We start from the raw sequence: 26,966 nt of genomic DNA, 5'->3' as shown, positions 1-26,966 counted from the left end.
GCCTCCCGGGACGTCGGCTGAGGGGCTGCGTCCTCACCCAGGGTGACACCAGCCCTGGGGCGGTGGCCCCTGCTCGCAGCGTCCTGCAGCCCCCGCTGCCGGGTGTCACTGCTGTGTCCCCGGGCCGAGCCCCAGGGTGGTGATGGTGGAGGGGAGATGTGAGGGGAGGAGTGCTTTAGTCCTTGTCACCAGCAGGACAAGGGCGGTGGCCGGCTGGGAGGGGGGGTCGTCGTCCAAAAGGATCTGGAGATCCCCTGAGAGAAGTAGATAAGTTGTCCTTGGAAGAGGGGTGCAGAGGTTGGCGGATGGAGGCTGGAGGCTGAGCAGCAGCCGTGGAGCGGGGCGCAGGGGTGGCCGTGGCTCCCGGGGAGCCTTTGGCTGGCACCGTGCTGGGCCACACACGGAAACCCAGCAGCACACGCGGGCCAGGCAGGGTGTGTGCGTTCCCTGCTGCAGTCATCGCGGGGAGCAGGCAGGGTCCCTGCACGGCACCCAGCGTGTCACCTCACCCGTGCAGTGGCAGGGCTGCAGGTGGGCAGGAAGGTCCCTGAGGGGACAGAGCTTGGCCTCCACCTCTGCCGTTTGTGCCCGGGACAATTTCTCCGCGATGTATTCCCCATGCTGAAGCAAGAGCTTCGCTCCTCCCAGGTGCCCAGCTGCGTGCAGGGGCCGCTGGTCCCGCAGGAGCCCTCAAGTGCCAGCTCCTCTCTGCTCCCCCGTCCCCAGCCCTGCGCCCTCCAGCCTGGTGCAGGGACGCCTCCCAGCCATGCGTGCTCGCAGGGCCCCAGGGTGCTGCTGCAGCCGAGCCAGGAGCTGCTGTGGCTCAGGGCCCCTGCTCCGTCTGGGAGATGCAGCGTGAGGTCTGGGCACCCCGGGGACAGAGGCACGCGGCCGCCCGCCCTGCGCTGCCCTTTTGGAAGCAGCCATTTGGGATGCACGCAGAGGCACCCCCACGGCTGGGGGCTGGGGGCACGGCCTGCCCTGAGCCTGCCGGCCGGGGCCGCATGGTTGGGTGCTCAGGGAGGAGATGTCCCGCGCAGCAGCAGGGACGCGGCAGTGGGGTCGGTGTTCTGTGGCCAAGCAGCCCCCGGAGCCCCGTTTGGGTGGAAAAGGGGAAGCGTGTTGTCCGGGCGCGTGGTGACGTGGGCTGTTTGCAAAGGTGCTCACAGGGCGAAGGGAGCAATGGAAACGGGGCTGGGAACAGCTGGCAGAGGAGGTGAAACGGCGCCGGGAGCAGAAGTGGCTGGGCGCGGGGCAGAAGAGCGGCCCCGCAGGGCTGAGCTGGGGCGATGCTGCTGGCGGGGGGGCCCTGCCCAGCGTCCCCCCTCGCTGGGTCTCAGCTTGCACGGTGAGGGAGGTTTTATTTGGAGGCTCGCCTCACAATGCTGCAGTGAGCCTCTCTGCCCCAGGAGGGGAGCGTCCTGCCCTGCTCCCCACGCAGGCAGCGTGCCCCACGGGGTCCGGCCGTGCCCCCGGCCCCGGCTGGGAGCCAGCTCGTAGGGCGCAGGGGAAGAGGGGAGGGTTTTGATCACCAGAATATAAGAGGGAGCGGGAAGCCCCCCGCCCCTGCTGCCTGCAGTGGTGGCTCCTCTGCTTTATCACCCTCTCCTGGTTCTGAATTATTGAGAGTGTTGCTTTCTTTTATTGCTGTGCTGGAGGAGAAATGCCTCAGCCCGGCTCTGCTTTGAATACGATTACGGGGCTGGAGATGTCAGAGCCAGCAGGGCCCCAGAGACCAATCTGCCGCCCCTCTTGCTCCTTTCCCTTCCCTTACCCTTATTTATTCCCCTGCTGCTGCGCCTGGTTCAGCGCACGCGGTCCCTTTGCTCTCCTCGGCGGCGGTGCCCCAGGAGGACGCAGATTTAGTGGCTGACGAGCGGCGCTGCCCCGCTGTGCCCGCAGCGAGTGCTGGCCCACACGGGGCAGGTTTGCGTGGCCACGAGGGGTCCTGCCGGTGGGCTGCGGGCAGGACAGGGCGGGTGTCCCCCCCGCCACCGCTCCCGCTGACCCCCACGGGGGACCCCAGCCCGTCCTGCGCTCCCCTCCCTCGGCTTCCCCGTGCAGCACTGGGGGCCCTGCAGGCTTCATCCTGGGGCTCCGTGGGGACGCACCGCGGGGTGCCCGGGCTGCGATGCGGCGGGCAGGCCTGCCTCCCCCCCGGGCAGCCCCCGGCGAGGGTCCCGGTGCCCGCGGGGATCCCGGTGCTGTGCTCCGGCAGAGTGCAGCAGCTGCTGCCCGCGGGCAGGTGCCGGGAGCCGGCTGGCACCTCGCAGGTTAATTGTGAGCGCGGCCGATTCCCTTATTGACAGGGCAGCCTGAAAACCGCTGAGGCAGGACCATACCTCCTCCGAGTGTCAGCGCGGGAGCCCACGCCGCTCCTGCCAGCACACGCGCTCCCGCTGCCGCCCGGACCCCTGCCCAGACCCCCGCTGCAGCCTCCCCCTCGCACGCTCACCCTTCCCCTTGCGCTTAAAGACGCCAGCGAGGATTTATTTTTTATTCCTCCCTCGCCCGTTTTTTTTCTTGACGATGAACTAAGTCCCCGCCGGGCTCCTCGCGCCGGGGTGTCTGTGGCTGCTGCCCACCTGGGCACCCTTCCCGTGGCCCCGGGCTCGAGGCAGCCCCGCAGCGGCATGTCGGACGCCGGTGGCTGGCTCTGAAGCCCGCGGCAGCCCGTGGCGAGCGACCACGCCATGCCGGGGAGGGGGCGAGCGCGCAGGGCACGCGGCGGTGCTGGCCCTCGGTGCCGGCCCTGGAGGCTGGAGCTGGACGGAGAGAGCCCACCGAGGAGCGGCGCCCGGAGCAGCCCACGGCCCTCCCGCTGATCCCGCGGAGCCCCGCAGCACCCCGACATGATGATGTATTTTTGGGTAGGTACCGCCGCCAGGGCTGGGCATTTCCCATCCCTCTTTGCTGGGGTTTTGCTCGGGGTTTGGGTTGTTCCCTGCCGTTGTCGCTTCCCAGCAGCGCCGCTTGCCAAGGAAATCGTCCCTCCTCTGGCGAGGCGCTCGCTGCCCTGCAGGCGGGGGCGCAGGGCTGCGATGCTGGAGGCAGGGCCCAGCACCGGAGAGGACGGGGCCGCGGAGGGGCCGGGCAGGGCTCCCTGCCTCTGCACTGCGGCCTCGTCCCTGCTCAAGAGCAAAGCCCTGTCCTGCTGCTGCCTCCTGGCCCCACCACGCCACTGGCCGTGGGCAGCAGCCTCCTTGCCCAGTCCCCATCCAGCTTGGGGTGGCTGCAGGCTGCCCAGAATCGTCCTTCTCTCCCCTGGTGCCCTCTCCGGGTGCACGGCCGCTCGGGTGCGTCTCGTGCTGCGGGGCCGTTGCTCAGACAAGGCGGGCTTTGCAGCCTGCCCCAGGGACGTTTGTGCAGGAGGGGCGGCGGGGTTCCTGCGGGCAGCAGGGTGTCTGCGGGCCGGGAGGTGCAGCTGGGGCTGGCGGGGACAACCCCAGCCCTTCCCTGCTCCTGAGGGGCCAGGCTCTGTGCACCTCTCCAGCAGCTCTCCCCAGGGGAAAGCGAGTGCGGCTGAGTTTGCAGAGAGGCCTCCTGCTGTGGGTCAGCTGCGGGGCTGCAGGCAGCGAGCAGCATCCCGCCGGGAGGAAGGGAAGGGGTCCCCTGCAAAGCATCCCTGGAGCCGGCCGAGACGCCCTGGCCACGCTGAGAGCCGGGAGCAGGGAGGGGAGGCTGAGGGCAGGATGGGATCTGTCCAGGCACCTTGCAGCGGCCGTGCCTGGCGATGGGATGCTGAACGTGGCTGCGAGCTCCTTGCCTGGTGCACCTGGGACACCTGAGGCACCGTGCTGAGCACCGGGCTCTGCGCCGGCCCAGAGGGGCTCCCTGAGGCATCCCAGCCCACGAGCAGCCCCCGCTGCGCCCTGGGCACAGGGGCAGAACTTTGGCCAGCAGCACCAGCGCCTTCCAGCTCCTCATGCCTGCTCCCAGCTCCTCAGCAGCCCTGCTCCTGGCCAGACCCGGCCGAGCTGCTGGGAGCTGGGGGAGCACCGGCCCCTTGGGGATTACAGGCTCCTGGTGAGCTGCAGGCACCGGGGAGCTGCAGTCCTCTGGATTACGGAGCAAGGAGCCGAGAGGATAGAGCGGGATGAAGGGAGGACGCAGGGGAAAGGAGCTTATGGGGAAGGGGAAGATAATGCGAATTCATTGTTTCTCGGGGAAGCAGCTTTCAGGCGTAAGGTGCTTTGTCATTTGAGATCTTGGTGCAGCCGCCTTTCCCCGCTGGTCAGGAGCCCGTGGGGGCTCACAGCTTTTCATGCCAAAGCGTTAATTCTGCCCAGGGACTTAACGAGCTGGAGCAGCTTTGGAAGCAAACTGCTTTCTGGAGTTTCTGCCTGCAGCTCTGCGGGTGTTGCGTGGCTTCGTGGAGCTGCTGCTGGGGCAGGGCAGCAGGGCAGGGCTGGGAGCAGCACCTGGGTGTTTGTCCCCACGGGAGCTCAAAGCGCAGCTCCCTGGGACACGCTGGTGGTGCGGAGCAGTGCTCGGGGCTCTCATCCCTGTGCCGTGCCGGATCCCCTGGACGGGGCCCTCAGCATCATGCAGGGCACAGGGCATCCCCAACCTGAGCCAGGGCAGGCGGCTGCTTTGGTCCTCGGGCAGCACCTGAGCATCATCCCCCGGCACCGCAGGCGTCCCCCCATCGCCAGCGTGGGAGGAGGCGGAGGGTTTGGTCCCGCTGCGCGGCGGGAGCGTGGCCGCTGTCGGGAGCACTGCGGGAGCTCTGCGGTGGCAGTCGGCAGCGGGTGGCTCAGTAATCGACACTGCAACAGGCTGAGATGCCAAAGCAAAATGTCTTCAAATTAGTAGTAATTGCAGGAGAAATAAAGAGCATGTGGGGCGAGTGGAAGGAAGGTTCTATAAATATTATGATTTTTAAAGTTTGCCCTGGAGTCCTAGAGACTGTTTAAACGCTAATATCCTGTCTGTGCATTTAAAAAGCCTTATAATGAGGATTGAGTGTCTGCTTCCAGAGCACCTCCTGCCTCGCGGTCCCACGCAGCCCACGTCACCTGGCTGCCGCTGCCGCTGGTGTCCCAGCCTGGGCTGCCCCGTGCCCAGCACCGCTCGGTGCCACGCGTGCCCCTGCTCTTGTCCTTTGCCAGGGCTGTGCTGGTCCCCGGCAGCCTGCAGCAGCCCCCCCGGTGCTTGCGCTGGAGCCCCAGGTGCCGGCCCTGCGTGCAGCGCTGCGCCCGGTCAGAGGCGTGCGTGTCCTTGGGTACCCCTCGTGAGGCAGCAGGGCTGATGGCAGGGAAGGGGGAAGCTCTGGGAGCTCGGCGTTTCGGGGTCCCCGGGTCTGCAGGTGCTTGTTCCTCACGGTGCTTCGCCAGGCTGTACCTGCCGCAGCCCCGGCTGGTGCTGCCCACCCGGCCTGGAGCTCGAGGTGCTCGGCAGCAGCTGTTCTGCCACGGTTCTGCCGCCTGCACGTTAATTCTCATTAAATCCAGGGAGCCTAATTGCCTTTTCATGTAAATATTTTGTCAAGTGAAAGGGCTTTAGGAAGGGCTGTGCTGATTGAAGGAGAAAAGCCAGGCTTTCTCGCGGGCGCGGTGGCAAGCTTGTTCCTGCCCTGCCTCATTAAAAGTGTGAACTGTGCCCCCGCGTGAGCTGCCGCGCGTCCCGCGCCCACGGTGAGCCCGGAGCTGGGTGCACGGCCAGCCACGAGCGCGGCGGCTGCGTCTGGTGTCCCCAGGCTCCTGGGGAGCTGCCGGCCTTCCTGCCAGGAGGGAAGTGCCCGGGGTGTAAATAACCCAAATTCCCGCTGTGCTTCCCCGGCCACGCTGCCCCAGCCTCCGGTGACACCCACGCGGGGCTGCGGGCTCTGCACCGGGAGCCAGCGCTGCACATCTCGCGGGGTGGCTGCAAAACCCAGGCTCCGTTTTGTGGAAAGCACCCAGGTCTCTGACTTCTCTTGTCATGTTGGATAAAGGACAGGGAAGGGGACAGCACGAGGGGCAGCGGGACACCTCAGGATGCCACCCCTGCTGCATGGCAGCACCCAGCCACCCCCCCTGCTCCGCCCAGCTCCGGCAGCTCGGGGCGGATGGAGAAGCTTCTCCAGGCCCCCCCCCTTCCTTCTCCCCCTCTTCGCAATGGGCGAGCAAAGTTTTATCAGGATGATATTTTTCCCCAGTTCCCATTAAACTTTCATGTGCTTTCTCCGCATTTCTGCTGCGCTCCCAGCTGCTGCCGCTGCTGTCCCCGGTAGCTGCCGTTGGTCGCAGCCCCTCCTTACCTGCCATTTGGGTCACATTTGGGTGCTGGTGACATCGCCACCCCCGCCCGGGGGCCGTGACCTCGCCGAGCTGCTGTGACGAGCAGGAGGGAGGTGGCAGCCTGGAGCAGGGGCTGGTATCTGGGTCAGCAGCTGCCAGTGCGCTGGGAGCGGTGCGGCGCCAAGATTTTCAGTAAAAATTCTGCCTTGTTTTTGGAGTTTAGAGCAGGCGGGGGCTTCATCAACCCCCTGAGAGCCACCGGCGTCAGAGGAGGAGGAGGAAGGACGGGGGGGAAGACGGGAAGGAGGTTTAATTGGTTGCAGAGGAGGCTCGTCCAGGTGTCCCCGCAGAGCAATGCTGGACTTGGGAGTCCCGCGCGGCAGCGAGCGCCACGTCCCGCAGAGCGTTCGCCGCGCGCCTTCCCTGCCTCTGCACGCTTGGGTGCCACCGTATCCCCTCTCACCGGCAGCTTGCTGGAGCAAACTCCTCCTCCTCGATCTGCTCTTGCTGTTTTTGTGATTTGGCTCTGAAGCCGTCGGGGGGTTGGTGCGGGGTGAGCCACCCAGGGCTGCGTCCTCGCTGCGCTTGCCTGCTGCCAGCACCACGCGAAGCCGCTGCTGCGCAGTCCTGCACAAGCCTCGCTGCCCCAGCCCTGCTGCCGTGGGGAGACGCGCACGTGCTCGCTGCTGCGCCCCTGGCCATGGCCATCACGGTTTCCCTGCCAAGGAGACTCCAGTTCGCAGCCTCCTGCCAGGGCTCGCCACATGCCGGGGCTCCCATCTCCTGGGGAGATGCTCAGGACCTGCAATCCCCCCAGTTCCCGGGCGCGGCAGAGCTGTCTGAGTTCCCCTCTGACACAGGGAAGGCCACTGGGGACCTCGAGTCTGGTGGCTTCCCCCGGGACAGCCAATTCCCTGGGCTCCCGTGGGCTGGGGCATCTGCCCCAGCGTCCCGCCCGTGCTCCCACCCAGCGGCGCTGGTCCATGATGGCCAGATTGGATTCCGATACGCCTGCGGTTGGTTTAAACCACACCTGTCTTTCAGAGATGGAGCAATAAACCAGCGATCTATAGATGTCTGTGTAGGAGACAGGCAGTGCGCTGGGGCTTGGGGCAGCCCCTGGGCTGTTGCTCAGGGGCCGGGCTTTGGGGTTCAGTGCGAGCAGAGCCAGCCAGGCTGGGAGCTGCAGCACAGCAAGAGGTGGCGATGCTGAAGCAGGAGAAAGTGCTTTGGTGTGTGCTGCTGTCGGTCCTGGGTGCTCTGTGCTGGCATTCCTGTCCCTGTAAGCCCTGATGCTGCCCTGCAGCAGAGGGGCTGGAGTAGCCTGGGGAGAGCTTGGGCAGAGGGAGCTGGGTGCATGCACAGCGACGGTGTGGAGGCAGCCAGGGCGCAAGGCAGGGACCTTCCTGCGGTGGTGCTGAGCCCCTGGCATGTGGTGCTCCTGCCTGTCACCTCTGTCGGTCCCTTCCCGCTGTCCTGGTCTGCGTGCAGCATCGGTGGCTCCCTAAGGCCACGCCAGCAGGCGCCTGGGACCTTCCCCTCGCCCCAGCACTGGCTTTGGAGCTCCCCTTGCTTCACAGCAGCTCAGATCCATCAGCGCCTTCATCTTAATCGCTTTATGTCTATGACTAACTACTAATGAGCTTTTAATTAATGAATGCCTTGGCTTGGGGGCACTCTGGAGCGGGTGGAAGGAGAGGACCAGACGTGTGCCCTGCTCCTGGGCTGCTGCCTGGGCTCTGCTCGCAGGCTGAGCACCCGGACCCCTCCGGTCCCCACTGCTGCAGCTGCGCCTCCGCCAGCCCGCAGCCCCTCCTGGCAGCCCTCCTGAGCAGCAGCCCCGGGCTTGTGCTCTGGTTTTGCACTGCCCAAATGTGCTGGTAGGGTGCAAGGGAGCCCCATTGAATACTGGACACTTGAAGCCCCCTGGGACATCCAGCCCACCTGTGGTTGTGCATTGCATCCCCAGCAGGTCTGCGAGCTGCCGTGTCATCCCTCTGCTGGGAGGGGGTGTGGGATGGTGTCCTGCTGAGCACTGCAGCATTTAGATCCAGGATTTCCTGTTCCATCCCTGAGCGGGTGGTGTGCTGGGGTCTGGGCTTGGCATCTGGGGGAGCCCCGATGGCCCCGGGCAGGCTCTCGGCGTGCAGCAGGTCTGACGGGTGCCCGGGTGCTCCGGGCAATGCGTGGGGCACCCAGGTCACCAGACTGACAGAGGTGCTGCGCTGCGCCACTGCGCGGGGACAGCTGCACGCTCAGCCAGGGCAGAGCCCTGAGCCGGGCTCGTGGTGACGGGACAGCCCTGCTCTAGGTGACAGCCCACTTTCTGCCTGGGTCAGGTTTTCGCATGGGAAGGGATTGGAGCTGGGGCACGGCAGACCTGGCCGCGCATCTCCCAGGAGCGGCAGCACCGCCCCTCGGGCACCTCGCGGCCGGTCTCTGCTGCCGGCCGGCTCCTGGCTGTGGGCAGCCCGGAAACCCCAGCCGCCCGGGAGCGGCAAAACCCAAGGGGTTTTGCTTTCCCAGTGGGCAGGGACCCGCCGTGGCTCAGAGCGCGCTCGGCCTTGTGGCCCTCCCAGCACAGGGTCTGTCGCTGGGCTCCGGCGCTTCGCTGGGCTCTGAACCAGTGGCCGAGGCCACTCCTGTCCTGGTGCCGCGTTGTTCTCCCTCTTCCAGAAAACAAAACCAAGGAGCCCTCAAGGGTTCATTTAAAATAAATAAAAAATGAAAATAGTGCTGATTTGAAGGAAAGCCAGCCCCATCCTGTGCATGGGAGCGCATCGCCAACCCATCCCCGAAGGGCAGAGAGAAAGATGTGCTTAGAACTGCAGCCCTGTGCAACTTCTGCCTTTGATCATATATCTTACATGTGCCCTTTGCTTTCCCTCGTCTGATATTTATTAGGTTTAATTTTACTGGGACGCGGCTCTAAGTGAGACAGATGGAACGGGGTCTGTGTGCCTGGTGAACACATCTTAATTAAACAGATAAATAAACTTTCCTTCCAGGAGACTTGAGTTTCGGAGGGGTTCCTCTGGGGCTGCAGCTCTGCGGGGCTGGGCAGCTCTGGCCGGGGCTCCCCTGTTGGTGGGCACCTGGCCTCAGGTGTGGGCACAGCGCTGGTGCTGAGCGGGATCTGAGCGTGGCCGTGCCATCAGCCGGGGCTGCAGCACGGCGTCAGCGCCGGGGCGACTGGAGGCAGCAGGGTGAGGGAAAGTGGCCGTTGGTGGCAGGGGACGTGTCCCCGCCGCGGAGCTGGCAGAGGGTTGGCACAGCCCTGCTACGCTCACGTCCCATGGGGGCTACCTGCTGCTGGGGGGGGGGGTCTCTGCAGCCAGGCACTGGGGATGGCCAGAGGAGCGAGAGAGGAGGCTCGAACTCTCCTCAGCTGCTGGAGCTGTGCCTGCTTCCACCACTTCTGTGGGATTTTGCCTCATGCGCAGGAGCACGGAGGTAGTCATTGCTGGGGGGAAAGAGGAGTGCTGAGATGGGAAATTGTGGCGAATTCCTGCTGTGACAGTGGTGCAGAGGGGTCCTGGCAGCAGGTGCTGCGGTGTGCAGCCTGATGGGGACAGGGACGGGGATGGGGACGGGGATGGGGACAGGGATGGGGATGGGGACGGGCACGGCTGCCCAGCATGGCTCTGTGCTGCCTCGCGGCAGGGGAGCACCACCTCTCCTCGCCCCCTCAGCTGCAGCCAGCCCGTGCTGTTCCTGCTGGCTCGGGGCAGTGCCAGGCTCACTTCACTGCGCTGCCACCGGCCAGGAGCGCGTTTGAGTCACCCTGCCCGGAGCCAGGATCCGGCGAGGGGAGGAAGGGCAGATTACCTCATCCTGGAGCCGGCTCTCCCCAGCGCGCACCTCACGTGGTTTGCTTGGTTGGACGCTGCAACCAGAGAGTGTCAGGCCATGCCCTTCCCTTTGCACCTCTGCATAAGAGCAGTGCAGGAGCCACACCAGAACCCGGTCCTGGGCCTTTGGAGGCACCCGTCCGCTTGTGCAGGGCGTCCCTCGCCACGTGCCGGGGTGGTGCGTGGGGCTCGGGTGCACAGGGGTGCCTGGTGGGACCGCTCCCCACTGCTGCATGGGGGGCTGTGGGGGGCGAGTTCCTCCTACCCCTTGCAAAGCTGCCCTGGTCACTGGGATGCGTGGGAGAACGTGGCCCCGTGGCTGCAGGGCTCCGGAGAAGGGGAGCTAGAGGCGAGCAGGGAGCTGGGGGCTGAGCACTGCACCGGGCTCCTTCGTGGTCCCTTGGGAGCTGGAGGGCGAGCGGCCGTGGTGGGACAGAGGAGGGGGCTAGCAGCGGCCCGAGGCTGCTGTTGGCCATGGGTGTTGCCGCCGGGCTTCTTTCGGTTCTTGACAGCGAGGGGTGATGGTGGTGAGAACTGTCCCCAGCCTGGGGTCTGCTCCCCGATTTCTCGGCTCGCGTCCCCTTGGCAGCGCGTTCTCCCCAGGAGCAGGACCCCACAGGGGGGCTGGGACCCCCGTGGCCCCCAGCCGCTCGTTCAGGACGGCTTTTCCTGGAGCAGTTTGTTTCCACGGGGTTCTGCTCGGAGGCTCTGGGGTGGCCATATAACACGCCTCGTCTGTTGAGTATCTGCAGCAGAAACTGGAACCGCTGCGAGTGTACCAGGACACTGCAGCATGTCGCTATGTCTAGGGATACTGTGGAAAATCCCAGCCTCCAAATAGGGCTGCTCATGTGCTGGAGGCTCCGGAGGAGACAGAGCATCAGCAGCTGCTGGCACAGACCTGCCTTTGTGCATCGCGTTTGGCCAAGATGGAAACTGAGCCGAACCCAGGTTGCCTTTCCCACCCAGCCGAGCACAAAGCCCCGCTGGCTGCTCTGGGGCCCGGAGCCGCCCCCGGGACCCCTGCGCCCAGCCCGGCGGCTCGGGGGGCACCGGGTGGCAACGGGCCCCCTGGGAGCGCACACACGTGTGCGCGGCCCGGCCGCCCCCCTATCGCTGTGGCCACCCCCCTATCGCCATAACCGCCCCCCTATCACCATGACCGCCCCCCCATCGCCATAACCGCCCCCCCATCGCCATAACCGCCCCCCCATCGCCATAACCGCCCCCCTATCACCATAACCGCCCCCCTATCGCCATAACCGCCCCCCTATCGCCATAACCGCCCCCCATCGCCATAACCGCCCCCCTGTCGCCATAACCGCCCCCCTATCGCCATAACCGCCCCCCATCGCCATAACCGCCCCCCTATCGCCATAACCGCCCCCCTGTCGCCACGGCCGCCGCGACAGAGCCCCGCGTGGGGCTGCCCCCGCGTGCCCCAGCCCCGAGCCGCCCGTGCAAGGCGGGGGTCGCGGGGCGGCCCCGGGCCGGGGGAGGGGAGGGGGGAGGTTGGGGAGGGGGGGGGTCGGTGCCGGGGGTCCGCCCGCCGGGGGGGGGGTGCGGGGCGCTGCGGGCTCCGCGCGTGGCCGTCCGTGTCTGCGTGTGTGTGCCCGGAGAGCGTGGTGCGTGTGCGGGGGCGGCGGGTCCCCGTCCGGCCCCTCGGCAGCCCCCGGTGCGGCGCCCGCAGCCCCCGGGAGCTCCCCTCGCGTCCTGCCGAGCCCGGGGGGGGGGTGGGGGGGGGGGGACCCGGCTCTGCCCGCAGCCCCCCCGCCGCCCCCCCCCCCCCCCCCGCAGCAGCATCGCGCGTGCCCGGGGCCGGGAAGGCGGCTGCGAGGCGGCGGCAGCGGAGGGGTTAAGTGCGGGATCAGCTGTTCTCATGTCATTACGGATTCTCTTCATTTTATACAGAGCTCTGTTTGATGTCTGAATGCACAGGGGACTCCCCCTCCTCCTCCGACTCCCACCCCTTTTATTTCACTCCCTCGCCCTCTCCCTTCCTCCTCCCCTTCCTTTCTCTCCCCCTTCTCCTCTCTCTCTCACACGCACACCCTTTGCAGACCGCTCGTTCAGTGCCAGCGTCTAATGGCACCGGAGTAAATAGCCGAGCATTGTTCCTTCAGTGTAAGAGCAGAGCGAGGCCAGCCTTCCTCAGATGAATTCCTCCTAAATAGCGCCCGAGGGGGACGGGAGGGGACGGAAGAGGAGGGGGAGAGCCAGAGGGGAGAGCCAGGAAGACAGAGGATAAGCAGTGTGTAGAAGAGGACGAAACTGCGAGCAGCTTCACGGCTACCTGTCAACACATGCTGTGCTCCATGGCTAACTCGGGCTGCCTCCTTGTCTCCAACTCAGGCATGCTTCCTCACTCTCTCCCCTGTCCTCCAGCCTTCCTCTACCTCCAACAGGTAAGTGACCCTCTTCTGGGAATTTTTTTGCTTTCGCTTCACACGTGCTTTCTCTAAGCGAAGGGTCAGAGCTTAACCTCTTCCTCTCCAGCCTCTCCTGGCCTCTCCGGCGCATCCTCCCCGCTGGCACCGGCGAGTTTTGTTGCGTCGGCCGCTCGCGGGTCTGGGTTGCGAGTTCGTCGGGGGCTTTCTCTGCTTTTTGTGCCGAGGAGGCTGCTCCGAGCAGGGCTGGGGAGCACAGCCGGGGCTGGAGGGGGCCGAGGCGCTGGCAGTGCGGCAGGCAGAGCCGCCGGCGCGGGTCCAGCACCTGCCCTTCCTCGGTGCTGCTCCTCTTCGGCAGAAGCCCGGGGAGATGCTCGATGCTCCGCGCACGGGAACCCGGCTCCTGCGTGGCCTGGGCTGCCACCGGGAGCAGGGGGAGCGAGGAGTTCGCATGCGTGCACACACGTGTGCATGTATGTGCGTCCGTGTGAGCTGTGCGCTCACGTCGTGCGTGTCTGTAGCTGGGACGCGGTGTCGAGCTCAAATGGCTTTGCCCGGCTGTGGATACGGAGGTGCTGCAGACGGATCCCGGGAGCAGCGGCTGGTCCAGGCGAGCCTGGAGTTCGTGCGGCCGGCGCCGGGCTGCTGGCGGCCAGCGGGTCCCCTGTGCCCTCAGCTTGGCTTCCAACTTCTCGTCGGGGCTCGTGGCTCCTGGGACCTGCCTGGACCCAGCACAATGAATTTCCAGGCTCGCCATCCCGGGGGAAGCGCGGCTCAGGAGAGGCAGCGTTTTCTTCAAAAGCCTCTTCTCTGCGTCGGAAATCCCAGTCTCCCAGCCGGGCTAACTGCTCCATTTGTGCTTTCAGGAGTTTAAAAATTCATAGCATCCTACCGCGCTCCGCCTGGCCTGCGCGGCTCACCTGGCAGCTGAGGACAGAGCTCGGTGCGGGTGCAGAGCCCACCGCCCGCGCTGGGGAAGGGCTGGGGGCTGCGTTTCGTTTCCCAGAGCCTGCGTCCGCATGGGCTTACGGCCAGCGCGCAGCCAAGCTGGAGCTGGGGCCGGCAAGGCCCGGGCTGCTCTGGCCGGCGCGCCGGGGCCGGAGCTGGTGAAGCCGGCGCTGCTGCCGGTTACACAAGTGTATGGGCAGCCGCTGCATGCGCAGGGGGCCTGGGGCTCGCGCGGGGCTGCTGCAGAGGCTGGCCGAAACAGTGCGTGATTTATTCCACCTTCCTGCAGGCAGAGGCTGTGGGCGAGCTGGGGCTGGGCTGAATTTTGATCTGCGCTTTCCTGGGCTGCGCAGAGCGCAGCAGATCATCCGCGGATGCTGCTCGGCGTGTCCCGGCGCACCAGGAAGGCTTGGGGCATCTGACACGGAGCAGAAATCGTCCCCAAGCCCCCACGTGTCCCCGGGGAGGTTTTCTGTGCATCTGAAGGGAGCACATCGGCTGCTTTGAACCGGGAGGCAGCACAGGGCCTGGAGCCACTTCTCAGAGCAGCCAGGGATGTGGGGAATTTTATTTTCTGTCCGGAGCCCCCTCTCCCTGCCCGCTACCTGCGAGGGCCCCGCTGCTCCCGCATGTCGCAGGCACGCGGTGCGCAGAGCGGCTGCACTGCCTGCAGCTCCAGGGCTGCGGCCGCGCCGGTGCCGGTGCTGGTGCCGGTGCTGGTGCTGGTCCTGGTGCTGGTGCCGGTGCTGGTGCTGGAGGCAGCAGAGGACGGCGGCGCTTGGGGCAGGCTTGGGGCAGGCCGCGGTGCTGACGGCCAGCTGGGACGTGTGCGAGTGCAGCGTGAGGTCTGCAGGAAGGAAAGGCATTATCTCATTCGCGGCTCTTCCCCACTTGTGGCCTCTTGCACCCAGCGGTTTCTGGGCCCTTCGTTGCCCCATTTCGTGTAATTCGGACATGGTGCTCAGCGTCTCTTCCTCCCCGCTCTCCCAGAAGCATCCTGCTCCTTGGCAGCAGGTTTGGCCTCGCAAGCCAGAGAGGAGGGGTTTATGAAGAGATTTGGAGTTGGATTTTCACCCGCTAATGGGTGAGATGGAAGCCAAAGTCTCTGTCCTTTCCCCTGAGTTTGTCTGTCGATGAGGTTCTGTACCCAGGGTTTGGAGACGATGATGTTTCTGGTGAGCTGGCAGCAAGATGTCAGGAAGGGGCATGGCTGGCAGCAGTCATGTGGGGAAAGGGCACGGGAGGATGCTGCTGGCTGCGCCTCGTCCTGCCTGTCTGAGCCAGGGGCTTGCTTGGGGCACAGTGTCTCTGCCCAGGTCATTCACTGTGTCAGCGCTTTGTCCCTGGCTTCACTCGGGATTTTAGGAGCGACTGCTTCAATGCACCAGGAGCCTGCGGGGCAGCGATGCTGTTACTGGGTGCGTGCCCCGTACCCAGGTGCACCAGAGCTCGCCTCAAGTCAGCGTGGGCTCGTTTCACCTGTGCACAGCTGGAAACACCTGGAAGACTTCAACAAACTTCTTTTCGGAATTGAGGTTGGCTGGGGGAAGTTCACCTTAGACCTTCTGGGGTGCAGTCATGAGCCCGGAGCCCGTGTGCCTGCCTAGCAAGGCAGATGTGCGTGCAGCAGGCGCGGGTGCAGCACGGGGAGCTGGAGCCCTGCAGCCGGCCGGGGAGGCGCGTGCCAGTGGCCATGCTGGCTGCAGGCAGGGCAGGGTGCCACGCAGCTGCGGGGCCAGCGCTGAGCAGGCACGAGCGGTCCCTGCGGCCCGCTGACCCCACAAGTCCCCTGAGGCAGCGGGCGCCCCTGCGGGACCTCCTTGGTGTTTGCTGTTTCTGTTCCCCCAGAGGCAGCTTGTGTCTGTGTGCCCCGGCACTCGTATTTTCAATAGCGACTGTATTTGAGGGAAGGACCAAGAAACGAAGTTGCCTGCAAAACTTTGAGTAGCCGAACACCGGGGGAAATCCCACTGCGGTTGGGCTTTGGCAGCTCACGGGAGCACCTCGCAGCCGGGGCAGCTCAGCTCCTGCCCCAGCCCCAGCCCCGGGCCCAGCTCTCTGCGTGCTGCAAATGTGGGGCGATCGAGCGGCCCCGTGCACCCTGCCCGGCGGGGCAGGAGGGCAGCCAGCCCCTGGCGAGGACACGGGGACGGGAGCGGGGTCGGCAGCCAGGAGGGAGCCGGGAATGATCTGTCTTCGCTGGGCTTTGGTGCAACGTTGAGCTGCTTGTTCAGGGAGGGCCTCGGCTTACAGGGAGACCTCAATTGTTGCGCTCAGTTAAGGGAGGAATCAGTCACTGCTGGAAGTGTCTGCACTATAATTATAAAGGAGCAGCTAATCACTCCAGGAAGAGACGCCCTGCTGACCCGGAACAGCCCCAGGCTCAGACTCAGCATCAGCGTTAGAGCGGTGGAGCCCCAGGTGCAGGCATCTTGTGCGGGGAACCACCGGCATGCCGGGGCTGTGCCTGAGCTCGGGTTCATTTCCAGGTGGGCTCAGTCCCACGGCGGAGCTGACCCCGAGCTGCTGCTCACCTGGCGGCACGTCGGGGTGTCCCTGCTCCCCGCGGTCCCTCGGCGCTGCCCAGCCCGCGGCGCAGCGGGCTCATCTGAGCAGCGCCCGACCTGCTGGGGAAACAGCCTCTGCAAAAGGCTGCTTGGAAAATTCCTCTCCAAAAGGGCTGCTGCCAAGTTTAGCATATTATATTTTTAGGGAGCAAGTCTATTCCTAGCAATATTGTAGCGTGTTGCAGCAGCGGGTTCATTTAAAAGCTGGTTTCTTCCCCCTGCTTGCGCATTTCTCAGAGCCGCGAGCCCGGACCCGGCTGCTTGGTGGCTCTGTGGCTCCCGGGCACATGTCCCGCACTGCAGCTTCCACGTCTCCTGCACAGGGGAGGAAAGGCTTTAAAGCCGCAAAAAAAATATGTTTTCCTCTTTTTTTAATATATTGAAAACACTGGCATTAATTTTAGCTTTTGTGAAGCTGGTTTTCCCACAATAGCTGTAATTTAGGCCTACTCTGCCTGGCGATGCTCTTTTTATAGGTATATTCTTATTTTAGTACTATAGTGATGGGTGAATGAGTAGATTAAATTAGATTTAGTATCTATCATTCTTTAAAGCATTACAGGCAGTCATTGGAGGGATGTGGTTTAACACAGAAGAAAGGCTAATTAGGCTGGCAGGCTCAGCCTGCCCCCGCGGGCTCCCCCCGCCCGCGTCCCGTGGGTGCCCCCAGACCCGCCTGCACCTTTACTCGGGGCCGGGCGTGCAAGCAGGACAGCGCCTGGGGCGGATTTCCCAGCTGGGGCCGAGCTCCCAGCTCCGAGCTCCTCCTGGGCTCTGCGCAGCCTCGGCTCCCCGCCGCCGGCTCGGCACGGATGCACTGCGTCCATCGGCCGCGGCACCGCTGGGCAAGTGGGTGGTGGGGACCCCCCAGCTCCAAGCCCCCGCGCTCGGGGTGTCCCCGCAGGTGGCAGCGGTGCCGCCCAGCTCCCGTGCTTCGGTGGCAGCTTGGTCCCTTCGGGGCAGCTGTACGGGCGAGCAGGCGCACGGGACGGGACGTGGGGCTGAGAGGGTATGGAAAAGAGTGGAAAAAGCACTGTCATTGGGAAACCCTGGGGGGGGGTTACGTTGTGCAGGAGAAAACCGAATGTCTGAGGCAGATAGCTGCGTTTTCCCAGTGTTGCAATGCAGGGCCTGGGGGCGGTGGGACTCAGAGCCCATCAAAACCAATGGTTTGAAAGTTCATGCTGGTGCCGTGGCATCTGCTAAAGTGGCAGCCCCAGGCTGGGCTGGCCTCGGCATCCCCGATCTCACCCAGGTGGCAGCAGGAGCAGGGGAGCCATCGGCACGGGTGAGCAGAGCACGATGCTGGTAAATGCCAGCCCCGGGCGTCAGCTCCGGCTGCAGGCTGAGCGTGGGGACGGGCTCAGTGGTGCGGAGCACACGCGGACACCTGCATGCTGTGTGCCTGGGAGGGCTTCAAGGCGGTGCAGCACATCTCTGCTTGTGCCCGGGGACGTGCTGGCTGCTGGGGCTCCTCAGCAGGAGCAGCTGTTGCCCCGCGAGCCCCTGCCCCGGTGTGAACCCAGGTCAGGGGCTCTGCAATCCCAGCCGGCCCGGGACCGGCTCAGTGTAACATCGCTGCTGTGGAGCAAGCTTGGGGTGAGCGCCTGCCTGCGGGGCTTCGCACCTCCGCTGCCAAGCGGGGCCGAGCCCCAGGCACCCCTAGGTGGGCTTTAACCTGCGTCACCTTCCCTGGCGTTCAGCGAGGCGGAGGGCAACAGTGGCCGCACTCGTGGAGCAGGTGCTGCTGCAGCCTGTGGCACAGCTGGTGCTGCAGCCCAAGCTGCGGTGCTGGGCTCCGTGGGATGTGGGTAGGGAGGCGCTGACCGGCGCACGGAGCTGGGCCAGAGCGGTGGAAAGGCGCTGGGGTGAGGTGGGGTCGCGGCTGGGCGAGGGGCCTCTGGCGGCTGTCACAGGGCAGGCATCTCCCTGGGCCGTGGCCACTGCCTGCGAGGGGTCTGGTACAGTTCCAACCCCCCTAGCCAGCCCCGCTGTCCCTGAGCAGCGTCTCCCCGACGGGTTCTCGCTTTGCCACTCTCGTACCTTCCTGAGCATCCAGCTGGCTCCGGCGGTCGCCAGCTCCTGCATCGGCCCCCCCCCCCCCCCCCGGAGCAGGGCCCCCACCCCAGCAGCTTTCACGTCCTGTCTGCACTGCATGGATCTTACAAATTGGGTTTGCACAGCATCAGCAGGATTCGCTCCAGCCCCCTGTGTAAGCAGCACTGCTGAGATGTGATCCCTGGCACCGAGAACCTATTAAACAGAGTGAGACGAGCCCTGGAAGGAGACCCAGTTGGAGGAGGGAGTTCACAGAGATGGTGTCGGGAGCGAGCGGCGCTCAGGCAGCCCTCTGCCTCCACGCTGGGGACACGCGGGTGTCACCAGCCAGGACCGGCCAGTGCCGCTGGAAGGCAGGGTGACCCAGGGACCTGGCTGGCGTGGCACCCTGCAGAGCTGGGTCTCGCTCCCATGCTCGGGGCGTCTCAGCCATTTCCTCTCCGTCAAAGAGCCGTGGAGCTGCTGCACCTGCTCCTGGGAGAGCTCTGCCGGCCCTCGCGGGCTTGCAGCGGGTGCTGGGGCCGGAGCGTGGCCGTGGCACCAGGCGGCCACGTGCCCAGCGGGTGCCGGACCTCGTCCCACGGCGCCCAGCCCCGGGCTGCTGCGGGTGCGTGCCCCAGGGCCCGGCCAGCCCGGGCTGTGCTGGCGGCGGGGGCTCGCTGCAGGGCTCCTGGTGAGCAGCCAGGCACGAGGCAGGTCTGGCTGCTCCGGCTCCCCCTCGCCAAAGTGCTGGGCTTGCAGCACTTTGTCATGATTTTCATCTCGTCTCCGAGCAGCGATCCTTCACTGCTCACATTACCCAAGTAGAAAATGACACATAAACTGACATGATTGCTGCTGTTTCTCAGCGCCACGCAACATCTGTTCCCTCGGCGGCGCGGGGGAAGGTGGGCAGGGGCTGGTGACGCGCCGCGCGGCCCCCGAACTTCTCACCCTTTGCTCCCCTCCTGCCATCGCGCCTCCTCCAGCCGTGCTGCAGCGAAGCAGGGGACGGGAGCTGGCGGTGCTGAGGCGGTGCAGGGCCACGAGGCAGGAAGCAGCGGCAGGAGCTGTGCTCGGTGTGCCCCGTCCCATGCCAGCCCCCGGCACGGTGCTGGGGCGCGCTCTGCCCCCAGCATCCCCACCGCCTCCTGCAGCTTGCGGCCAGGCGGAGGAGCCCGCAGCAGTGCGTGTGCTCCCGAACCTTCCGTCGCCTGGTCGGCTGCTTTTGGGCCCAGGAAACCCGTTTTCCAGCAGCTTTCTCTCCGTTTCTTTGCAGCACTCTGCCCGGCTGGCCTGGGGACGCGCCGTGCTGGTGGGGCTGCAGCTGGAGCCAGGGGCACTGGGCCGGGAGCCGGGGCTGTGGGGGAGCAGGGGGGGAGAGCCTGATTTTGGGGCTGGAGAAGGATGTGGAGGGAGCGAGCAGGATGGGGAGCTGCAGGGCTGTGCTGCGGGGCGGGCTGGGGCCTTCTAAAGTCTCTGGTATAAAATCAAAAATAGGGAGAGAAGAGCGAGAGCAGGCGACAGTTGCAGCTTATTTGTGATCTGCATTGTGTGGGGAGCTCTTAATTAGAGCTAATTAGACTAATTAACTTGCAAATGAGAAACTCGCCTTTTTCTCCTTTTCCTTTACAAGAAAAAAAATAAGAAGACGAACAACAAGATAAATACTGAGGCTAATTACTTTGTACCTGCTGCAGAGCCCCTCCAGCTGGTGGGACGCCCCTCTGCCCGCCACCCCCAGGACAAGCGCACCCGCCCGGTGTGCCGCGGGGTGCCACGGGGTGCCGTGCTGTGCCGTGCCGTGCCTGTCCCTGCTTCTGGCCAGTGCTGTGCTGCTGTGCCGAGGTCCTGGTCCCGCCGCTGGGCACCACTGCCCCGTGTCCCTGCTGTTCCCGCTGGCAGAGGGGCCGCCTGCTGTCCTTCGGGCACCTTTGTGCCCCAGCGCCCGGCCAGGATGTGGCGCGTGCCTGCCGTGGCACTGGCCAGTGCTGGGAGCCGGTGGCCACACAGGGCAGGCATCGCCGGGACAGCGTGGGGCTCCTGCGGAGGGCACAGCACCGGCACTGCCTGGTACCCTCCCCGCCAGACCCCTCCTAGCCCAGCACCGGGACCAGAGGGCCCCGTGGCACCCCTCGCCCTGGCTGCTTCCCAGCTCCTCCCTCGCACACCTCTGTTCTCCTCCCTTCTCTCTGCCTCTGCAACACCCCAGGGGCTTTGTTAGCACAACTCAGTTCAAATGTCTGATTAGTCTTTAGGAGATCGAGGGGTCAATTTTCCACAGCTCCTTCCTCTCCATTTAACTAATTTAACTGTGCGATTGTTACAAATTTCATTTTATTATAGCCCTGCTTCTCAGTCCAATTGAATTACCAAAATCTCATTTTCTCAGAAGTGCTGAATATGTAATTAGAGGAAAAATTATGCTCCTGACTGCCTATTAGAGAGGGTTGCGTGAGAGAGCTTGTCTCTGCGTGCACACGCGAGTACGTGTTTACTGAGCGCCCACGCTGCCGCCGCGCGCATGCGCCTGGTCACCGGGCTGCGTGCCGGCGAGCTCCACGTGCGGCTGCTCGGGGCCTGCCACGGGCGGCTTTGCGGCAGCATCGCAGTGGCGATGCAGTGGCAGGGGTCTAGAGGTGGGATGTGGCAGGGGACGTGTGGCCGTAGCCGGCTGTCACGGGGGGGCTGTCACAGAAATGAGTTCGGGAGAGCTGCGAGCAGCTGGCTCCAGTCCTGCACTCTCCCTGCGAGCTCGCACGCTCGGTGTGTCTGCGGGGTGCAAATCGCGACGGGCAGAGCGGGTGGGCTGGAGCTGCCGCGGTGCTCGCAGGGGAGGCACGAGGCCCTGGGTCCTGCCGGGGCTGGAACTCGCCGAGTCCCGCGCTGTCGCATCCTGCCTGGGCTCTGCTCCATGGGGTCTGTGCGCTCTCTGCGCAGGGAGCAGCCGGAGAGCTGGGCTCAGGGGGCGCTGACACCAACCAGCATCGCAGCTGCTGGCTCCTGGTGACACTGGGGCTTGAGGCTGGGAGCTGGGCACAGGGTCCCGGCCCAGCGCCGCTGCCCAGCAGGGTGAGGGGAACATGGGCAGGGGCCCGGAGAGCAGGGACATCTGTCCGCACAGGCAGGGCTGTGCAGGGCCTGGTGGTGCTGCAGGGGTGCCTGGTGCCTGTGGGGAGCAGGAGGTGCATGCATGTCCCCACGGTGGGCCGGGGTGCAGGAGGCACGGATGCTGCAGTTCAGGTGTTGGTGCTAGGAGCTTCTTTGGAGGCTGCGGGGCTCCCTGTGCTGCTCAGTGATCACTGCCAGCAGCCACTGGGACCAGCCTCGGGGGTGTCTGGGCCAGCCCTGGAGCAGCGGCAGGCAGTGCCCAGCCGAGGCACGGCTGTTTGCAGGGGCTCAGCAGGAGCAGGCAGCTGGGGCAGACACCACTGGGGACACGGCTCCTTTCCCAGCCTGTGCCCGTGCCCAGGACTCTGCAGCCACGCTCGTGCCTTGCGTGCCTGGCTTTTCCAAGCCCTTTAGTGGCTGCTGGAGACCGAGCGCTCCTGGAAATCCTGGCCGGTGTATGCAAACGCTGGGTCTGCACTGCTCTGGCATGCCTGCAGGAAGAGCTGCGTGCGGGGGGGGCAGCGCGACGCAGCTCTCCAGCGGCATCCCCAGAGCTGCAGGCTCGGAGCTGGGGCTGCTCGGGGTGAGCCTGGCACCACCGGCAGCGCTCGGAGCATCCCGGAGCAGCGGTGCTGCTGCTCGGTGCGGCCCTGGGCAGGCCGGATCCTGGCCCATCTCCAGCAGTGACGCGGCCCGGTCCCTCCCCGCGCAGGTACATGTGAGCCCGGGAAATGTCACCGGGGTGCGGGGGGCGGGAGGTGGCGGCAGCCCGGAGCCCCCGCGAAGCACCCCCATCTCGCCTCAGTTACACAACATTATCATTTCATAATACTCTGAAATATACATGAAGTTGGCTGAATGCAGATGAAATTGCACCATTTACTTCATGAATATTTCATGCAGCCTCAGCTCCTAAGTTTCCGGCTGATAGAGGCAGGAGCCCGTGCTGGACCCCGTCCCCCCCCCTGCCCCGTCACCCCCGTGCCGGAGGTGACAGGGACGTGCCAGCAGCTGTGCCCTGAGCGGCTGTGCCGGCGCACGGCGCTTCCGCGGCCACCTCCCTCCCGCTGGGTGCCACCTAGCTGTCGGTGGCACCCGGCCTGCCGGGCTCACGGCCCCGCAGCCAGCATGAGTGGGAGCCACCCGTGCTGCAAGGGCAGCTGCCCCCGGCAGGGTTCCAGCCCTCCCACGGCTCCCCCCTGGCCGAAGGTGCGCCCAGGAGGTGGCTCTTCTGCGCTGCCCTGCATCCCCTCCTGCTCCTCCAGCCGCGTGTCCCAGGCCGTGTCTTGTGCTGCCGCAGGGTCCCTGCCTGTTAAATCTGCGTCCTCCCTGCTCTTTGCAGAGCTCCCCAGCGGAGCATCCTTGGCAGATGCCATTAGCCGGCTCTTCACCCCTCCCCTGCCACGTCCTTAATGAAGACGTTCAGTGCAGCGGCTGCCACCCCCAGCTCCGCGCCTCCTTTCGCTGCTCCTTCCCGGGCCGAGGGGCGCTGCGGGCTGTGCCGCCAGCGTGGGACGGGCGGGGGCTGCCCACGGCCGGGACGTCCCCGCTGTGAGCCCCCCACGCGTGGGGCCCTGCACCCCCTCCAGCCCGGGATCCGCGGCTGTGCTGCCCCAGGGCCCCGGAGCTCTGCTTTGTATGGATGGCGCAGCATTTTGGGTAATGAAATATTCACAGGTCAGTGATTCCTTGAGAAATGACGGGGATCAGTCAATTCCTTTTCAGGGAGTAATTTTCTTCCCCTTCACGGCCTCTGTTTCATGTTGACAGTCATTAGCATGAGAGAGCGGCTGGATCGAAGAGGAGACGGCGTGGCTGTCACGCAGGCGGCCGCACCGGCAGAGCCTCGCGGCAGCCCCGCTGCACGGGAGCGCTGTGCCCGCACAGGAGCTGGGGCAGCCCCGGGGCTGTGCCGGGACCCTCGTGCTGCTGCCGCCGGGGCATTGCCCGAGCTCGGCTCCGCTGCCTGCTCCGGCTCCATGTGCACCACCTGCTCTGGGTGCAAAGGCTCCTCGCTGCTTCCCCGCACGTGGGAGCAGGCGGTCGGTCCCCAGAGGCCGTGAGCAGCCTCGGCTCTCCCCGGGGTCGTTCCCCAGCTCCGGCGTTGTGCTGGTGGGCACAGCGCGTCCTGCCGCCAGCCTCACATTGCGGGCCTGCTGCGGCAGCGAGCAGCTGCCCTGGTGCCGGCGGAGCGGCTGGTGCAGGCAGGCTGGGGGCACCGCTCAGCCCCTGCCTCCCACCTGGGGCGGGCTCCATGCGGCCGGGGGCGCGCCGACGGCTCGCGAGGGGCAGCCAGGCTGCCTGGAGGTGCCGCAGCGCTGCCTGAGCGCAGTCTGCTGCTCCCCGGGGCCAGCCCGACAGCACCCGGGCTTGCGGCTCGGAGGAGCTGCTGCTTCGTGGCTGCCTTGGTGCCGTGGTGGGGTCAGGACCCCGGCCCTTCGCCCAGCTGCCCGGGGTTGGGGTTTGAGTGCTGCAGGAGCCCCCGTGCCGCCGCAGGTGGCGTGCAAAGCGTGCTGAGCCCGTGACAACACGTGCGTGGACTGTCGAGATGCGCGCGTCCCCTCCTGGGGCCACCTCGGGGCCACCACACCGCCCGCCCGAGGCCAGAGACAGGTGGCCCGGGGAGATGCTTTATCACAAGCGGCTGATAACCGCACACTGCAGCGGCACAGCCGCCGCTGTCCAAGCTGCCTTTCCTCCCCGGGAACACCACGTGAGTTCAGGAGCCGGGCATGACACCGACCCTCGAGGGGGCAGGCAGCGCTGCCTGCGGCGCCATGGGGTGCCGGCACCTCTCGTTAGCGTGACGCTGCGCTCAGCCGGCTGTGCGGACACCTCCCGTGTGTTCGTGGGGTTCCGGTGCGTTATTTTCTTAAAAAGGAGAAAATGTTAAAAATGGCGTCGTCAGCCCCGAGCTGACAGGCACAATCACCAAAGTGCGGCGTCGGCAGGAACCGGCCCCACGCGCTAAATGACTTGAAAGGAAATGGCCTGGATTGTGCTGAGGAGGCAGAGTGCGGTGGGGAGAAAGCAAGTGGAGCAAACAAAAAAACTTCATTAATTAAAGAAACTCGTTAATGAGGGACATTTAATCAGCTAAAGATGATATCCACCCCCTGCCTGCCAGGGTGCAGGCAGCGCCGGCCTGCTGCAGCAGCGGCTGTGTGGGGCTGAGCTGCGGACAGGGCAGGAGGACAGTGCCCAGGGGGACAGGGCAGGGGGACAGGGCAGGGGGACACCGCGCAGGGGCTGGGCCCGGGGGGTCTCATCCTGCCTGGGCAGTGCGGGGAGCGGAGGCGGCTGGGCACCACGCGCACACCCTGCGCCGTGCTGAGCTCCGCCTGCTTTGCTCCACACTCGGTCTCGGGCAACGCGCTAATCTCCTGTCTCATTTACTAAATGAGGGCTACGGGCCATTAATAACCAGAATATCTTTTAATGAAAATGCGGAAAGCCGCCCTATAAAGTGCCATGCAGGAGCATCCCCTGCGCTCCCAGCAGGGAATTGCGGTGAGCGAGCAGGGACGCCCGGCGGAGCCCCGCGTCCCCGACACCCACGGGCTGGCACCACTTCACGGGCCACACGGCCCGAAACGGGGACACCCGGCTGCAGGGGTCACCACGTCCTCACCCCGTGGCTGTGCTCTGTGAGCCCAAACCCAGCTGGGCACTGACAACGGCTCTGCCCAGAGCCGGCAGCGCGGGCGGACAGGAGCAGCGCAGGGTGCGGAGAGGTGAGCAGCAGCAGGCAGCACTGGGTGTCCCTCAGCCAAACCCCTGACGATCCCTCTCCCCTGCAGAGCCCACCGCGGAGCCGAGCACCCCAAACGCTGCGCAGGGCCCCCTGCCCTGTCCCGTCCAGGAGGAGCAGCTCCTGTCCCGTCCAGGGCTGGTGGACGGCGCGCGGTGGGAGGGAGGCGCGCGGGAGCCGTAGATCTGCGCCTCTGCAGCACCAGCAGCCCTGGAGATGGCAAGCAGCAAAACAGGGGAACCTAATGGCCCCTGAATGAAATAATACTTGGGCTGACAAGCCCTGCGACAGCCCTAATTAATAACGGATATGAACGTGGCTGTCGGGGCAGACTGGCGAGGAGCCAGTGGGGCCCAAGACCTGTGCAGGTGGGGCCGGCCCCTGCCCCGGCCCCTGTCTGTGTCCCCATTGCCACCCCACAGCTCCTCCTGCTCGGGCCATCCCCAGGGCTTCTGCTCTCGCTGCCTGCGGCCGTCGGGGCCAGGGTGCCCAGCTCCTGGGGCTGGATGCAGCCCTGCCACCAGGCGCCGGCACGGAGTGGGGCAGAGACTGGCGCTGCCCTCTGGGCTGGGTTTGCCAACCCAAACTAAAAACCTCCCAGCTAAAGCCTTGGCGAAGGGGCTGAGCCGAGCCCCCGCAGGCGGCCGCTCGGTCCCTGCCATGCTGGTGGCTGATCCTGCTTGTGATGGCAGCAAAGATGAGTGGCAGCGCAGGGGGACGCGGGAGCCCTGCAAGATGCTCCTGCTGCCCGCTCCGTGCACGCGTTGGGGACGCTGGCAGGGAGAGTTGGGTGCTGGGAGCGCAACTGGGGCGTCTGCTCGCTTCCCAAAGCGGGCTCAGGCACAGGGTGCGCGGGGAAAAGGCAGAGCAGCGGGGTGAGCACCGCGGTGCAGGGAGCAGCATTACCCCAGGGGCAGTGCCGGGGGCCAGGGCTCTGCCGCCCGCTGCCTGCGCCGCCCTGCAGCATCGCCAGCCCCGGCCAGCGCTGGCAGGCGCATCTGGCTGGCGCGGCCCCGGGCAGCTGAGTCAGCACGGGAAGACGCTTGCGAGCCTGTGAATGACTTGCAGATCTGTAGCGGGATTGTTCACGCTGGGTTTGCATGTGGTCCCCACCGTGCCCCCGGCACAGGCTCTGCTGCCTCCCCTGCAGGCGCGACGGCCGCGGCAGGTGGGGGATCACGGCTGGCGGCACGGCCCCCCCTTCCCCACCCTTCCCCAGCGTCCCTCCGCACCATAAATCGGCCGCACACACAATTAAGGAGCTTGTCTCCACGGTCTGAGCCACAGATGTATTTCATGGGCGAGAGGCGGCCGCGGCAGGTTGTAAAGCATCCGCGGGGCTGCCGGCACTGCGCTCGGTGGTGGGCGCTTGCGTGCGGCACACGTGCATGGGGGGTGCGGGAGCCTGTGGGTGCATGCAGGGCCGGGGGGCTGCGCAGACGGAGGGGGGCTGTGCAGGAGGGGGGCGGGCTGGCAGCCCCACGGCATCCCCCAGCCCCGCAGCAGCCGTGGGCGGCCCTCGGCCCGTGGCACAGGTGCCGCTCACCTCGTTTGACCAGGGCGGCCAGGCCAGCTGTGTTACAGCAAAGGGCCTAATCAAATATTTAGCAGCTAATTGATGCCTGCCTGCTGTTTGCCAAGAGGCCATCTGACAGCCCTGCCCTCCCCACTGCCCTCCTTCCTCAGTGCCCTCCTGGCCAGGCTCCAGGGCGCGCAGGATGGTGGCGGGTGCCGATGCCGGTGGTGCAGCCGTGCTTTGCCCCGTGTTGGCCTTCAAACCGAGGGCCGCCCCAGTTTCCGTCACCAAGGGGGCGATGTGCAGGCTCCCTCTGCTAGTCCCCACTGGAGCCGTGGCCTTGGTCCCCTCCATGCCTTGCCCCCCAGCCCCCCCCATCCTCCTGCTGCCCAAGGCGCAGCAGAGCGGGCATGGAGGGCTCGGAGTGGGGAGCGGAGAGGGGCTCGGCCACGGGGCAGGCACAGCGCGCAATGCGGCGCGGGAGCTGCTGTAGCACGGGGATGGCACAGAGGTTGGCGTGGGGACAAAAAGCAGGGGCAGGGTGGGGGGTCAGGGGGCCCTGGGGTCCAGCCACAGA

The 26,966-nt window shown here is 65.9% G+C and overlaps 1 protein-coding gene across 16 annotated transcripts in view; it reads left to right on the top strand.

The window, feature by feature from the left end:
- Positions 1 to 26,966, top strand: part of RBFOX3 (RNA binding fox-1 homolog 3) — a 176,006-nt gene that overhangs the window by 139,493 nt on the left and 9,547 nt on the right. For 5 of the 16 annotated variants that reach the window (XM_080560962.1, XM_080560965.1, XM_080560953.1 and 2 more), the window contains one exon: positions 11,984 to 12,477. The exons of 4 other annotated variants lie outside the window; for them this stretch is intronic. In XM_080560962.1, the coding sequence (XP_080417088.1) occupies positions 12,376 to 12,477 (102 nt within the window). In that variant the 5' untranslated portion in view covers positions 11,984 to 12,375. Of the gene's footprint in view, positions 1 to 11,983; positions 12,478 to 12,500; positions 26,901 to 26,966 lie in introns of those variants that run through there. 7 more of the 16 variants (XM_080560963.1, XM_080560954.1, XM_080560966.1 and 4 more) reach the window with 3 other exon arrangements.

This window comes from Anser brachyrhynchus (assembly GCF_964034855.1).
Source record: "Anser brachyrhynchus genome assembly, chromosome: 18".
NCBI classification, from domain to species: Eukaryota; Metazoa; Chordata; class Aves; order Anseriformes; family Anatidae; genus Anser; species Anser brachyrhynchus.
Note: the sequence above shows the minus strand (reverse complement) of the source record. Positions and strands in the feature narration are given on the sequence as shown.